This window comes from Antechinus flavipes, chromosome 5 (assembly GCF_016432865.1).
Source record: "Antechinus flavipes isolate AdamAnt ecotype Samford, QLD, Australia chromosome 5, AdamAnt_v2, whole genome shotgun sequence".
Classification (NCBI taxonomy): domain Eukaryota; kingdom Metazoa; phylum Chordata; class Mammalia; order Dasyuromorphia; family Dasyuridae; genus Antechinus; species Antechinus flavipes.
This window is the reverse complement of record NC_067402.1, coordinates 101,219,109-101,233,712: the sequence shown is the minus strand read 5'-3', so window position 1 is coordinate 101,233,712 and position 14,604 is coordinate 101,219,109. Positions and strand designations below refer to the sequence as shown.

Here is a 14,604-nt window from a genome sequence, read left to right as displayed (position 1 = left end):
CTGACATCCTTGTCAAATATCTTGATTATTTATTTTTACCTCTTTATTTAAGAGCATCTTTGCTAACTTTTAAATCTAAGCTTGGAAGTCAAAAAGTATTTTGCTTTGTAGAGGAAGGACCAGCCATGGGGACAGATGTTATAATTAGTTTGGAATCAGTAGGCAGTGTTCTCTTGATTCTTTTCTCTTTTTCTGTTTTCTTAGAGCATAGCCAGGGAACAGCCTTGCTACTCCTCAGACTTCTGAGTCTATGTATGTGGAGGGAAGGAGAAGGCAGGGAAGAAGTTTGATCCTTAGAGTCTCAGCAGCAAGTAAAAAATGGCTGCTTTTCAATTTCTGTTTGTGTCATTCCTGGCAGGAGAGCTCAGCAGTCTGTCTGTCTGTTTCCCTCTTTTTCTGCTATGATTTGAAAAATCACTGTAGTCTCATGCTATGATAAACTCAGTTGGACCCAGGAGAGTGGATACAATTTCACTGTATCTTTAGGCGTGCTTGAGTGTCTTGTAGTTTTCTTTATAAAATCCCTACCTGCAAGTTCACTGATATTGGGAACTCATAGGGAAGAAATTCTCCCCAATAGTGCAGACTGCCAACTATCAAGTTATTTATAGTCTTTGAGAGATTTCTAGAACACTAAGAATTTAACTGACTTGTCAAGGGTATCAGAATCAGAATTTGAATCCAGATCTTCTTGTTTCCAAGGGAGGATCCCTTTCAGTATGCTTTACTACTTGTCTTATGTCTTTAGAGCTTTGGTTTGAGGACTGAAGATGGAATTGGATCCTTGATTTCATTAATGTGATACTGAGGGAGGAAGACACTGGGAAGAGGACAAAATCCGTCTATCTGAGACATATGAGCAAATTCTTTGTCATTTTGGTTCAGAGAGTTATATGGACTGGGTCTACATGGTGAGTATATCTCATAGTTAGGCCTTACATCCAGATTTTCCTGACTTTAAATTAGACACTTTATTCTCTACACCACAGTGCTTTTCAAGGTACCAATAAGAATTACACTGAAGATTCATAAAAACTAGAAGACACAAATTATTGCATCTACAATAATTTTTGTCCTCCACAATGAAGAAGAATTGGATTTATCCCAGCAATCCTGACTAATTTATTATCCTCAGGAGGAACAAAACTAGGTTTTTGTTGAGAAATTGAAGATAAGAGTCTTAACAGAAGAAAGCCATCTTTCTTTAACTCTGAAGTTTAGCTTAATTTTTTTTTAAGAGAGTGAGTACCCTGCATTTTTGGTGGTGATAATTTTGAACTCTTGAATTTCTAACACTAACTCTGACACCTCTTCATCTCACATTTCCCTTCCTTTATGCCAAGCTGTTCCTGGTTATGTTCCTCTAAGAAAAACAGAGAGGATGTGAATGAAGGAGCAGTAATGTAATCCTTGGAAGATTTGCATCCCAGAAAAAGCAGCTGGTCCTTAAATGATGCATTAATCTCATTTGCAATTCGGGGAGGGGGGGAAAGAAGTAAGAACAGTTTTACCATAAGGGCAGATCTGAACAGTACTGGAATTTCTCCTTTAATATTACAGCAAGAGGGGAATCCTGAACACAAAGATGCTTGAGACCATTTATTTTTTCTTTAATATTTTTATCATAATTTTTTCTCTAATTCAGCTGCTAATAGGAATTGTTGGAAACCTATTAATTATGACAGTCAATTGTAGGACCTGGATCCAAAGTAAAAACTTTTCTTCTTTTGATATGATTCTGTGTAATCTCTCCATTACCAGATGTATATGTCTGTGTCTAATGTTTCTGTACTTAATGTGCCACTTAATTTTTTTAGAAAGTAAGTACCCTGAACTTATGGCTGTTATAATTTTAAATGCTTGGATATTCTTGGATTCCTGGAGCCTCTGGATTGTGACTTTACTCAACACCTTTTATTGTGTGAAGATTGCCAGCTTCAACCATTCTTTATTTCTCTGGCTAAAGAGAAATCTATCCATGAAGACACCCTGGCTGTTGGTAGCATGTCTACTGGTTCCTCTCTTTTCACATTTTCTGTCTCTCTTGATCAGCAAAATCCCTAATTCCATTCAGGAGAATGTGAGTAACAGCACCATGGTCAGCACCAGAGACTCCGTCTTCCTTATGATGGCTCCTGTAATACTGAGCTTCAGTCTCCAGTTCATCATCAATTTGGTTTCCTGTTCCCTGTTAATCTCTTCTCTGAGGAAGCATATGCAGGAGATGCAGAAAAATGCCAACAGCTTTTGGAATCCCCAGACTAAAGCTCATGTAGGTGCTATGAAAGTTATGATTTATTTTCTTATTCTTTATATTCCTTATTCCATTGCTCGACTAATTGTCTTTCTCCCTTCCCTTGAAATAAAAAATTTTTGGCTCAGAGGCATATTGACGGTAATTAACTGTTCTTACTCTCCAGGACATACTATCTTCATTATTCTATTGCACCCTAAACTCAAAGCAAGGGTTAAGAACATTCTATGGTGCAATTGAAGATACATTTTATGACAAAACATATTGCACTGAACCTTCTCTGACTTGAGGATCCAGCCCAGTATTTCATTCTACTCCAGTTCTTCATAACTTGGCTCCCTTCTACCTTTCCAGTCTCCTTACATCTTACTTTCCTCATTCCCCAACTTTGGAATTTAGTGACAATGACCTTCTTGTTATTTGTTGAACAAGACACTTCATCTCCAGACTCTATCAATTTTCACCGGCTGTGCTCCATGATTGTAATTTTTCCCTCTTCAGCTCTGTGTTCTGGCTGTCCTAGATTCCTTCAAGTCTACAAGAAGAGTTCTCCAGTTCTCCTTAATGTCAGTGCCTCACCTTCACTGACTATTTTCAATTTATCTCACATTCATCTTTGTATATAGTTGTTGAAATGATGTCCCCCACATTAGAGCTCCTTGAGAAGAGAAACTGGATCTTTCCCCCTGTCTTTGTATCCTTGGAATTTAGTACAATGCCTTGCACAAAGTAAATACTTAATAAATATATGTTGACTTGCTTTGCCTCTAACATAGCTTTACTTATTATCTCTTAAAATTATTTTTGTTTCTGATTTTATATATTTTGTATTAACCTTGAAGCATCTGTGTTCAATGTAATTCATTTTAGAATATGTTTATTTAGCACTATGTGTAAAAATGTAAACTGAAATGTATATGCTGGGGATCTTAAAATTGAAACAATAAAAACTCTGATCTAAAGGAACTTAAAATACTCCACACAGTTCTGAATAATGAACAGATTGGCTATGTTCTTTTTAACTGTGTCCCCGATAGATTGAAATGTATGCAAGAAATGGAAATAAGTCACATGAAGAAGAAATGGTGGTGAAAGAAGAGGAAGGAAGTGATTAGGGAGAGAAAAAGGGAAAGGAGAAAAGAGAAAAAGCATATGTGTAGAGAAATATATAAACAAGTTTCATTCAAGTACCCAGAGCCTCCTAAACCTTCAGTTCCCAGATTACTGATTGGAAAGATGGGGGACCAAAGCTGAAAACAGAAGAAAGCAGGAATAATAGGGTGATTATTAGGACTCTAGTGGCCCACAGAGTTTGATTTAGATCAGAAATAAATGTCAAATAATAAAAAGATTACAGCGTTAACAGAAATCCTTTTAAAACAAAATGTATTTCTAGAGAAGTAATAGGACACAGTTGATGACAAGTGTAAGAGCTTACCTTCCTTTGTCATAGTTGTTGTCATTGTCACACTCATCCTGAATGAATGCCTGTATTCCTGTGCATACTATTCACATGCTATGCGTCTTTCTAGGAGAATGAGGCAGATCCCAGATATGAGGCGATATTTCTTTTGGATACAGAAGAGAAAGTAGTTTGGGGCAAAGATGGGAGGTTAGGAAAGAAATGTAGATGAAGGGACAATATCAAATGAAATAATATTTGTATAGTGCTTTCACGTTGGGCCTGGCACATAATAAATGCTTAATAAATGTCTGTTTTCTCCCTTTCTCCCTCCTTTCATTTTTATCCTAATATTGGTTGTTCCAGTTAGTACTTTACAACATGACACTGCAAACATTTATTAAGTACTTCCTGTATGCAGAGCCAAGTGCCAGTTACTGGGGAGGATGAAAAGTTTCCATTAGATATGAACCTTTCAAGAAACTTACAGTTCAATAAAGGAATATAACATCAAAAGAAGTAGTTGTAACTTGCAACATGTACTCTGCTGTATATGATATATATAATGATTACAAAACTGAAACAACTTTGAAAAACTTAAGAATTCTGGTCAATGCAATGACTAATTAAGGCTTCCTCTCTACTGAAAGAAGTGATATACTGTAGGAGCAGAGTGAGACTTAAATTTTTTTGCTAGATTCTAATTCATTAAAAGCAAAGGCTTTTTTGTTTTCTTGTGAAGATGGTTTGAGTGAGAAAATTATAATAATTCCAAAAAAAAAAAAAGAAAAAGTGTCAATGTCAACGAAACATTGAAAAAAAAATTGCAGAAGAGAGCAGAAGGATTTTCAGAAGGAGATACAGACAAACAAGGTAGCATGAATATTACTGTAATAAATTTAATATGTTTTAAAAAGCAAAGCTCTATTTAATAGTCCCAGTTTCATATACAACACTTCTTTGTAAATGGAAATATTCATATTTATGTCTGTCAGTTTCATAATAAATTTGAAAAATTCAACTATGAACACAAAAATGCAACTATGAAGCTTTCCTGTTTATATATTTAGTACTTTTCCCCTCTGGAAATCTTAAATTTTTTTTTTTTTAAATGTCGAGTTCTCTTACCCATGACAGTTCAGATATGTGTTCAAGTGACCTTTCAGGGAAATCTGATTTCTATTTGTTAGTATCTTTGGAGCTAACACTGTGGCTCTGTTTCATAGAAGGACACAAGAGAGTCTATAGATCACGTGAATGCAAATCAAGGGGAGATTGTTATCTCAGAGAATGCTTTCCCTGGGTACAGCTTTGTGATCTTTCTCAGATAATAGCATCTGCTTGACTTATAGCCTCATCCAGGCTTGATGACAAGAAAAATTTTACCTTAATGGACCAATGACATTGCAAGGGGCCCCGGAATTTTAGTTGAAAGCTTTCTACATTATTATTTCCAGAGATTCATCCTTGAAGGACACCTCTTGACTGGGGTTAGGTGAGAAAGTTGCTTTCCTTCCCCCAACTATGTTGACTGAACCACAGAGCTTTCTATTTACTGTAGCTATAGCTGAATTTCTTATTGGGGTTATGGGGAATGGAATCCTTGTGGTTTGGAGTTTACAAAACTGGTCCAAGTGTGCACAACATCCCCTTTTAATATCATTGTCCTGGGACTGGCCATCTGCAGATTTCACCTCCAGTGAGTCATCCTGATAGACTTAATTTTCTACTCTTACTTCTCAGGAGGGTTCTGGGTATACTATCTCAATATCTGCTGGGTCTTTTTAAATCAGGTGACCCTTTCCTTGGCTACCTGCCTCAGTATCTTCTATTGCATAAATATCACAAACTTTGTTCATCCCTCTTTCATGTGGCTGAAACAGAGGGCTAAGGGGTTTAGATTCTGTTTCTTTCTGGTATCCCTCCTGATTACTCTGATCTTTGTATCCATTCGAGGACGGAACAGCATTCCAAGAAATATTAGCACTCCACCACTCTTCATTGGACAGCATTATTCACAAATATTCTGGCTCAACATGGGAAGTTGTGTTTCTCTTTTCCTCTGCCATGTTGATCATCAGTCTGAATAGACACCACAGGAGAATGTTGCACCATATGGAGGGTAGGAAAGATGCCCAGGCAAAGGCTCATGTTGCTGCACTCATCTCCTTTCTTCGCCTTTATATTATCTACTTCTTGGCAACTCCTTTTTCCATTATCTCCAAATTTCCTCCAACTAATATCTCTGCAGTACTGATCTCTGAGATACTCATGGCTGCTACCCTTCCTTTCATTCTCTTATTTTGATTGTGGGGAATCCCAAGATGAAACAGCAATTTCAGAGAATTTGTGGAAAATATGTTTTTGGACATCACAGCAAATATGATTGGAGAAGAAAGATTTGTTCAAAGCAGATCATTTTCTTCATTGTTTTGGACAGCTACCAGTAGCAAAGTAAATTTTATATGTAATAATTCTCCACTTTTTTATTTGATACTATATGAATTATGAGGAGAAGAAGAGGAAGGAAGAATGAAAATCAAAGCAAAGTGCATTTCTGTAAATGATGGCTGAATCAAGATCCTGAATGGAAAGCATTTGATGTTCTCAAATTAAAACAGATAATATTCTCATCTTTTCTACTATAGACACAATTCCCTATGTGAGAAAAGTGATGAATTGGGTCATTTATAGAGACATAAATTTTAAAAATCAACCTACTCTCTCTTATCAATTCCAGATATTGCAAACAACATATTTAATCTGAGTTTTGTTCATCTTGATATAATTTCTCTACTTGTTTTTGTCTGTGTGATTATAGTTTATATTTTCCTATGTTGGTAGCATGGTGGCAGGGGAATACTGGCAAATTCTTAACAAGGGCTCTCTGAAAAAAAAAAGGATATATGCAACACATTTTATTTAAAGTTTAATTTGCATGATCAACTTTTTCTTTTTTTCTTTCATTTTATTTTTATTTTTTTTAATTATGGCAAGTGATCCAATATATGTTAAATATGTGCAGTTCCTCTATACATATTTCCACAAATATGCTGCACAAGAAAATCAGATCAAAAAACCCCAAACAAACAAATAAGAAAGAACACAAAACACAAGCAAACAACAATAAAAAGAGTGAAAAGACTATGTTATCAACTTTTTTTTAAGCACTTGCTTGTCTGGAAACCAATGAAACACTAATCAAGGCCCAATTTGTAACATTTGCCAATTTTTGAGGTGTTAATGTACACACTGAAAACTTAGCAATTAACTTTTAGGAGCTGGTTAGATTTGGCTTCAGCTTCCTCCTGTGTTTGTCCAGTGGTCAAATTCCTCTTTTTCTGCTGTTTAGAATAATAGACTTAGAACCAAAAGGCGCCATGGAATAATTGAATTCAATCCCTTCATTTTTACTAGTGAAGAAACCAAAGCCTGGAGAGACTAAGTGAGTTATCCAGAATCATACAACTACTAATTATGTGAAATGGAACTTGCCATTGATGTTTTCTGACACTTAAATCCACTATTCTATCTGCTATATCACACTGCTTCTCAAAAGTACATATAATAGATAATGTAGTAAGATCTGTGATTCAGATCCCAATTTATTCATAGCTGCTTGTTCTTTCTTGCCAAAAAATGAAAGGGGGGTGGGTTTCTCATTCACTGCCCTCTCCACTTGTGAAGTCATGAATTTATCTTATAGATGAGGGTGATCTAGGTATGCTGTGGTAGAGGGGGGTTTTCTCAGTGCCTCCAGTTGCAGTGGGAGCCATTGGTCAGGGTTGGTTATAATGATCCAGAAAGGTAGTTGAAGATGGACAGTGCTTGCACAGCAGTTGGGGAGGAGTGAGATTGGAAAGTTTGAGGTAATATTGGGGTTCATGTGGTCTAGGATGTTATTCTGAGTGACAAATATATTCTATAGGAGATACTAACATGTTCTGAATATAGGACCAATATCCAGGGTCCCAAGAAAGAAGAGTTCTGGTGCTAGCTATAGTAAGGAATAAACAAGGAAAGGCAATGGGGAGATAACCCAGGTTCTAAGTCTCCTGCAACTTCTTGGAAAGTTTCACCATGAATGCAATAGCCTTGAAGAAACTGCTAGCTTCCTATGGGGTCAAGATCTTGGTTAGTGGTACTTCCTAATGGTAAAATAGCATCATAGAATTTGCAGCTAGATGGGGCTTTAAACATTGCATATAAAATAAACTATTTACAGTAGGAGAACTCTTAGTTCAGAGACCTTAAGCCACTTCACTCAGGTAGCAGTGTAAGAGCAGAATGAAGGTTAGTATCCTAGGAATTTGACCATGGACTCTATTTTCTTTCAATTTCCTTATATGTAAACCACAAGAAATGAGACATTTCTGCTTTTTCTGATATTTGTGATGATTTTCCACTCTAAGCATTCAGATAGTTCCTTTTCTAGCCATTACCTCCCTCTGGTAAGCACTGAGGTGAGAGACACTACAAATAACACTGGATAATTAATCATACAGTGCAATGTTATTCCAGTGAAGACATTGAGTGTGAGTGGGTTTCTTACTTTCTCTTTGGTTCTGCTTTGTAGAGAGTGTCTTGGGGCTGGGACATGACAGAACTCTATAGGTATATGGAAGAGAGATTAGACTGATTCTGCTTGCCCTCAGAGGACAGAACCAGGAGGACCATGGGTAGAACATACAGATTGGGGGTTTCTAGGCTAGATGTAAGGAAATATGACTTAACAATGAGGGTTGTTTAGGCAGAAAGGGCTGCTTCTTGGGTTAATGAATTCTCCATCAATCACCGCTGTTCTTCAAGTAAAGACTGGATACTATTTGGAGATATTAGAGAGGAGCTTTCAGGTCCGTTATCACTTTATATCTTATGAGGTCTAATTTTGATTTTTGTTGTATACAAAGAGAATGTCATTGTTCCACTATTGGTACTGTGGAAATTTTAAGTATTGCACAATCCTCATCTTGACAAATTAGCCATCAAGATAGCTATCTGGGATCCAGAGTGTAATTCCCTGGACTAAAAAGTGTCATTGAATACATGTGAACTGAATAGGAAAAGCATTGCAGCCTGATTTTTCCCTGGACTCGACTGTTCTCTAGAAAACTGGCTTCATTCTGATTTATTGCTTTGTCTGGGTACCTATGGTATTACTAGGAAAGCAGGAAGACATTAAGAACTTTGTTCTTTCTTTGGAGATAACAAGGTCTCTTAGACTCTAATTAAGGGATAATAGAATTTTAGAACCAGAAGATACCACTTGTTCTAGTGTAAGATCAGGGAATCCTTTTTGTTGAATTTTATCCTTTTCAAGCACACAGATTCAACTATCAGAATCCTTCTTTCTACAGGTCCACTTTTGCACCTAAGTGCAATGGGAAGGAATAAGGAGAAAGAATCAGGTGTTAGAAAAACCATTTATATATTTCTTATTGTCTTTGAGAATCCCTCTATACTGCCCCTCTCCCATGCAGGTTCTGACAAGAGGATGAAGCATCCTATTATTCCTCCTTTTATTTTTCTTAAGTACTTGGGTGGAATCATGAAATTCATCTAAAATGTCCATAATCTCTATTTATTATTAATTTCATTTGCAGTGGGTGCTATGACTATATCAGTTCACAAAGCATAATATTCTTGTGTCTTATCTACAGTACTGACTAAGTCAGTGCTCAATGAAGTGAAGAAGAAAAAATCTTCACAGTCTATAGTTCCATAGTCAATTGACTGAGTTCATATGCTTCTTTTGATTTTGAGTAATTCACTGACTCCCATTTTCCTTTTTGTCTAATAAGGATGTTGGACCTTTAAGTTAACTTAAGCTGTTGTTTCAGCCTCTCTCAGTCTGAGCAGAAATAAACTCTTAAGACTCTTTATGTTAGAGTTTGTAAATAATCTTGGTATGGCCATATTACAAGGGTTTTCTTTAAAATATGATTTTATTCACATGTGACTAAAGACAATTGAGAGTTAAAAATTTTGCTGATCATTTTCCCTTCTTTTGTTGCTGTTTGCTTGAATTTTATTTTTTCTCATTTTTTTCCTTTTTGATCTGATTCTTCTTGTGCAGCAAGATGATTGTATAAATACAGATGCCTATACAAAATGAATTGAATTGATTGACCAAAAAAAAAAATAAAGAAATGATCAGCTTACAAGATCCGGAGTAGGACAATCTGAGTTTAAACCTCATTTTTGTGATTTGTTAAATCTTGTGTTCTGAAATATTGAGAAGAGACTGTCATCTTCCCATCATTCTGTGTTTGAATAAAATACTCAGATTGCAAAAGTAAAAACTAGAATTGAGAGTTTTGAAATATCAGGATCTTTGCTTGAATTTTTTAGTTCTTTTGCATGTATAGTCACAGATTGTCTTTTAATATGAGCACTAAGATTAGAGTATGAGCTTTTGTAAAAATAAAATAAAATAAAATAAAAATTTTGCTGATGGCAAGAACTTTTTCCAGAGAAGGGAGTTTGGGTTTTCATGGATGCTGAGATCCATACAGAGTCAGTGGTAGCTTTGAACTTCACCAAGGTTAGCTTTACTGGCGGGAAAGAGGAAAGAGAGAACAGGAAAAGAAGTTAAAATAATTGAATTTCAAAGCTTCAAGGCACTATAGCAATCATTTCATCCAAAACTGTTTTCTTGTCAATAATGGTCAATAGCTGTAAAATAAGTTTGTCCAAGGTCACAAAGTAGAATCTTTAATCCAAGTCTTCTGGATCTAGTTCTAGGGTTCTTTCCATTATATTATACCTTAATTTTTGCCAAGCAGAAAGTGTTATGGGAAATGAAGAGAAAAGGGTGAAAGAACCTAATACAGAAACAGATTGAAAGACAATGAAGCTCTTTTCTCAAGACTTGGGTGGAACTTTCCATGTCCTAAAATTTTAGCCTCCACTTTTTGAGATGGAACATCTCAACGAATGCCTGCTTTAGCTTCTGGTTCTCTAGGATTAGAATAAAGGTTTGAAAAGAGGGATAAGCAGCGAAAATCAGTGTTGCCGTTAACCCTGCCAGTTTGGGGTTTGGAAAGAAATGACTAGACATACCAAGAAAGAGAGCAAAAATGTATCCAGTGAAGAGCAAGAGAGAGAAGAAGATGATTTTGGTGGCTTTTATGTGGGCCCTGGTGCTCAGGTCCCTTGTGCCAGGGGTGTACTGCTGCATCTGCTGGGTATGTCTCACCAAGGAGAGGATGAGCAGACCAGAAGAGATCAAGCACACAGAGAAGGGAATGATGGACCAGAGAGCCCCAAGAACATGTAGGACATAATATGAAGTTTTCTTTCTTTTGAAAACTGCAGTGTTATTTTCTGAGAGCTTCCTATCAGAATAAAAACCAAATTTCACGAGGAGTGCCATTATGCTGAAGAAGGAGTAGAGCCCAGAACCCAGCAGAATCCAGACCATCACCCGGGAAACTCTCCACTTGAGCCAGAGGAAGACATGGTGAGAGAAGGTAGCAATCTTTAGACAGTATAGGACACTGAGGCAGGCCATCAGACAGGTGCTTAAGTTATTGAAGAATGTCCAGAAAATATCGATAATTTGCATGACTATACTTCCTTCATGTAAATGGGGATAAAACGTGACTAAAACAGAATCAAGTATTAGTATCCCTTGCAGGATGATCCTGGAGAGAGTTAAGTTCAGCATGATGAAGTCAGGAAAAGAAATTTTCCTGCTCTTGACCCAGGTAAGACAGAACAGCAGTATAGTGGAGCCATTTACCCAAGTCCCCAGGAAGAACTCACTGCACGCCACAAAGAAAGCCACCATTTTCTCTACACTCATTATATTTGCAGAAGGGCAGTGATCCCTGACTCCTTCTCCTGGCAGGATTTCCACCTCCTTGCTGTTCTGGCTCTTCTCTGACCAGGGTCAGGAAGACAAAATTACTTGCTGGTTGTTTCTTCTCTGTCTCAGGCTGGGGGGAATGTGCTTTTGTCAGTGGTCACAAAGAGCCCAGAAGTCCTTGTGATCAGTCCCACAGCATCTATTCTGATTTTTCCCAAGAAAATCTACTGGTGTTTCTGGAGTCTGAATGTCAGATTTAATCAGTCAGGGAAAAGATGAGCAGCTCTTCCCTGAGATGCAAACTGATGCAGTGTCACATAGAGAAGGGAGGGACCAGAGTCACGTGGAAGAAGGGGTTGGTTGGTGTTTGAAAGCCAAAAGGTTGCAATTTAATACAGAAATGTGATAACCAGAGAGAGAAGCAACAAAACCAAGGGGTGGAGGGCTGCATTTGGGAAGAGGAAGAGCTGAATTCAAATCCTACTTCAGATGCAGGTGCAAGTTATTTAACCACTCTGAGCTTAGGCTAATATATCTACTGTATAGGGTTATTGTAAGGATCAGATGAAATGATGTATGTGTGAATGAATGAAAAGCACCTGGCCTGTGAGTGCTAGAAGTGTAAGTATGCTTTCAAAGAGAACATATTCCAATGGTGGAGATAAAACAGAAATTTCAGCTGCAAGTAAGATGGAATGGAAAATCCCAGTAATCCTTAGGGTTGCAAGCAAGGCAGCTTCTTGCACTTCTTTAGTGTTATTCCTATGAACCTTATCTATTTCTGATATTGAACCATTTTGATGGTGATGTGGATGCTGATTTTTAGAACAGCACCAACAAAATGCTTTGTCAATCTTAGATCATGATGTAAAAATTTGTTTTCTTAGAGCCATTAAGAAAAGAGAATCATTGTTTCAAGGTGTGGAAGAGTCAAATCTAAGGAAGAACAGAAGAGTGAATTCTGTTGTACACAGTAAGAGTATTGTACTATGATCAACTGGGAATGATTTAGCTATTCTTAGCAAAACAATGATCCAAGACACTCCAAAGAACTATGGATAAAAATTGCTATTCATCTCCAGAGAAAGAACTGATGGAGTCTGAATGCAGATTGAAACATATTATTTTCCACTTTATTTTTCTTGTTTTTTCTTTATTTTGGTCTGTATTTTCTTAATGTGATTAATGCAGAAATGTTTTGTGTCATTGCATATTCTTAACCTGGCAGCCAGGTGGTGCAATGGCTAGAACTCCAGATGTATAACACTCATTTTTCTGAGTTCAAATGTGATCTCACTTAATAACCCTGGGCAAATCACTTAACTCTGTTTGTCTCATTTTTCTTATTTTATAAAATGATCTCAGAAAGAAAAAGGCAACTAACTATCAGGCAAAGATACCAAACCTAGAAAATCCCGAAAGAGTAATAGTTAGACAGGATTGAAATGACTGAATAACAATGAAAGCAACACATATATAACCTATATCAAATTGCTTATCCTTTTCTCATGGATAGTGGAGGGGACAACCATGGAGGATTTGAGCTAAACATTTTAGGGAACAAATGCTAAAAATTGTTTTTCTCTGTAATTGGGGAAAAAATAAAATATTCAATATAAAAAAAGGAAAAAAAGAAGAGTGAGTTCTCATTTCACTATAAAAAGTAGATTTTCATGTCAAATACACAGAGAAGTAGAACTAGTATTCCTTAGGCTATTGTTGTTCAATTCATTCAGTTGTGTCCAGCTCTTTGTGATCCCATAAGGTCATTACCTTCTTTAGTGGAGAAGTATTCCATAAGAGAGATAGCTAAGTGCCATAAAGAGAGAAGGGACAGTTTCATACACCAAGTAGAAGAAAAAATGTCACACTGAGAGGAGTACTGATGAAAAAAACAAAATAATGGAATGAATATTGGTTAGTCTCTAATTTTGACTTATAATGTGATATAAAATTTAAAGAATCAGGTGTCTAGGAGCTTCCACGTTACACTTTGATTCTTATCAATCAAGGGGCAATGTGGTAAAAAGAATAGAGAGCCGGTCTCAGACCGAGAAAAACTTGGATTCAGATGTTGTATTTGACACATTGAGTTTGTATGATCCCTAACCACCTTTCAGTTCTTTAGGTTGGCTTATTTAAATTTCCAAGAAGATGCTGACTGCATAGGCAGAGGGCTATTTCTTGTTAAGAATTGAGTGTGGATCACAACATACCATTCTCACACTTTGCTTGCATTTTATTTTTTCTCTTTTCTTTTTGATCTGATTTTTCTTGTGCAGCACGATAATTGTATAAATATGTATGCATATATTAGATTTAACACATATTTTTACCATGTTTAACATATATTGGATTCCTTGCCATCTAGATGAGGGAATGGAGGGAAGGGGGAGAGAAAATTGGAACACAAAGTTTTGTAAGGGTCAATGTTGAAAAATTATCCATGCATATGTTTTGAAAATAAAAAGCTTTAATACAAAACAAAAAAAAAGTTTTCATATCCTTCCTTAGTCTTTTCTTCTCCAGGCTGGACATGCCCATTTCCTTCTACTGATCTTCATATGCCACAATCAGAAGGATCTCATTCCATGTTACTTCTTACCAAGCTTCCTTCCCTCACATCTGGCTCCACTTTAGTTTTCCTTTATGATTATATGCTATCTCATTTGATACTTATGACAATCCTCTACAGTAGACACTTTTGTTTTTCTTATTTTACAGATAAAAAACTGAGTCTGAGAAGGCTGGACACTCAAAGGCAAACTTGCCAAGGATGATGGTACAGTTAATACATACGGATGCAGAACTGGAACTCACCTCACCCTAAGTCCAGGTCTATAGTCTACCCACTATTCCCTGTGCCCCTGAGATGTTTTTTCTATCAGGAGCTACAGTGTTCAAACAATGACTCTTTGGGGTCTATGAAGGTGTGAGGGAATATTTTGCTTCCGACAAACTAGACTGCTTATTTTTTGGGATGTGGAAGGAGGCAGCAGCTTGGGGAAGCAGACTGTGGGACCTCTCATGCACTCTGAAAAACAATTCCTGATTTCTTAGGCCAGTTAAGTGGACTTTCTGAGGTCAACAAACTGACATTTGAATAACCAGTGATTTGTGTTCTTACCCATGTGTATA

The 14,604-nt window shown here is 36.7% G+C and overlaps 1 protein-coding gene across 1 annotated transcript; it reads left to right on the top strand.

Annotated features, from left to right (window-relative positions):
- The first annotated feature begins 1,585 nt into the window (after positions 1 to 1,585).
- TAS2R4 (taste 2 receptor member 4) lies at positions 1,586 to 2,586 on the top strand. Its single transcript, XM_052000840.1, has one exon. The coding sequence runs from the start codon at positions 1,586 to 1,588 to the stop codon at positions 2,492 to 2,494; it is 909 nt and encodes a 302-aa protein (XP_051856800.1). The 3' UTR covers positions 2,495 to 2,586.
- The last annotated feature ends 12,018 nt before the right edge of the window (positions 2,587 to 14,604 follow it).

What these genes read in the sequence shown, in the direction of transcription:
- TAS2R4 (XM_052000840.1), top strand. Translation starts at nt 1,586, where the DNA reads ATGCTTGAGACCATTTATTTTTTCTTTAATATTTTTATCATAATTTTT.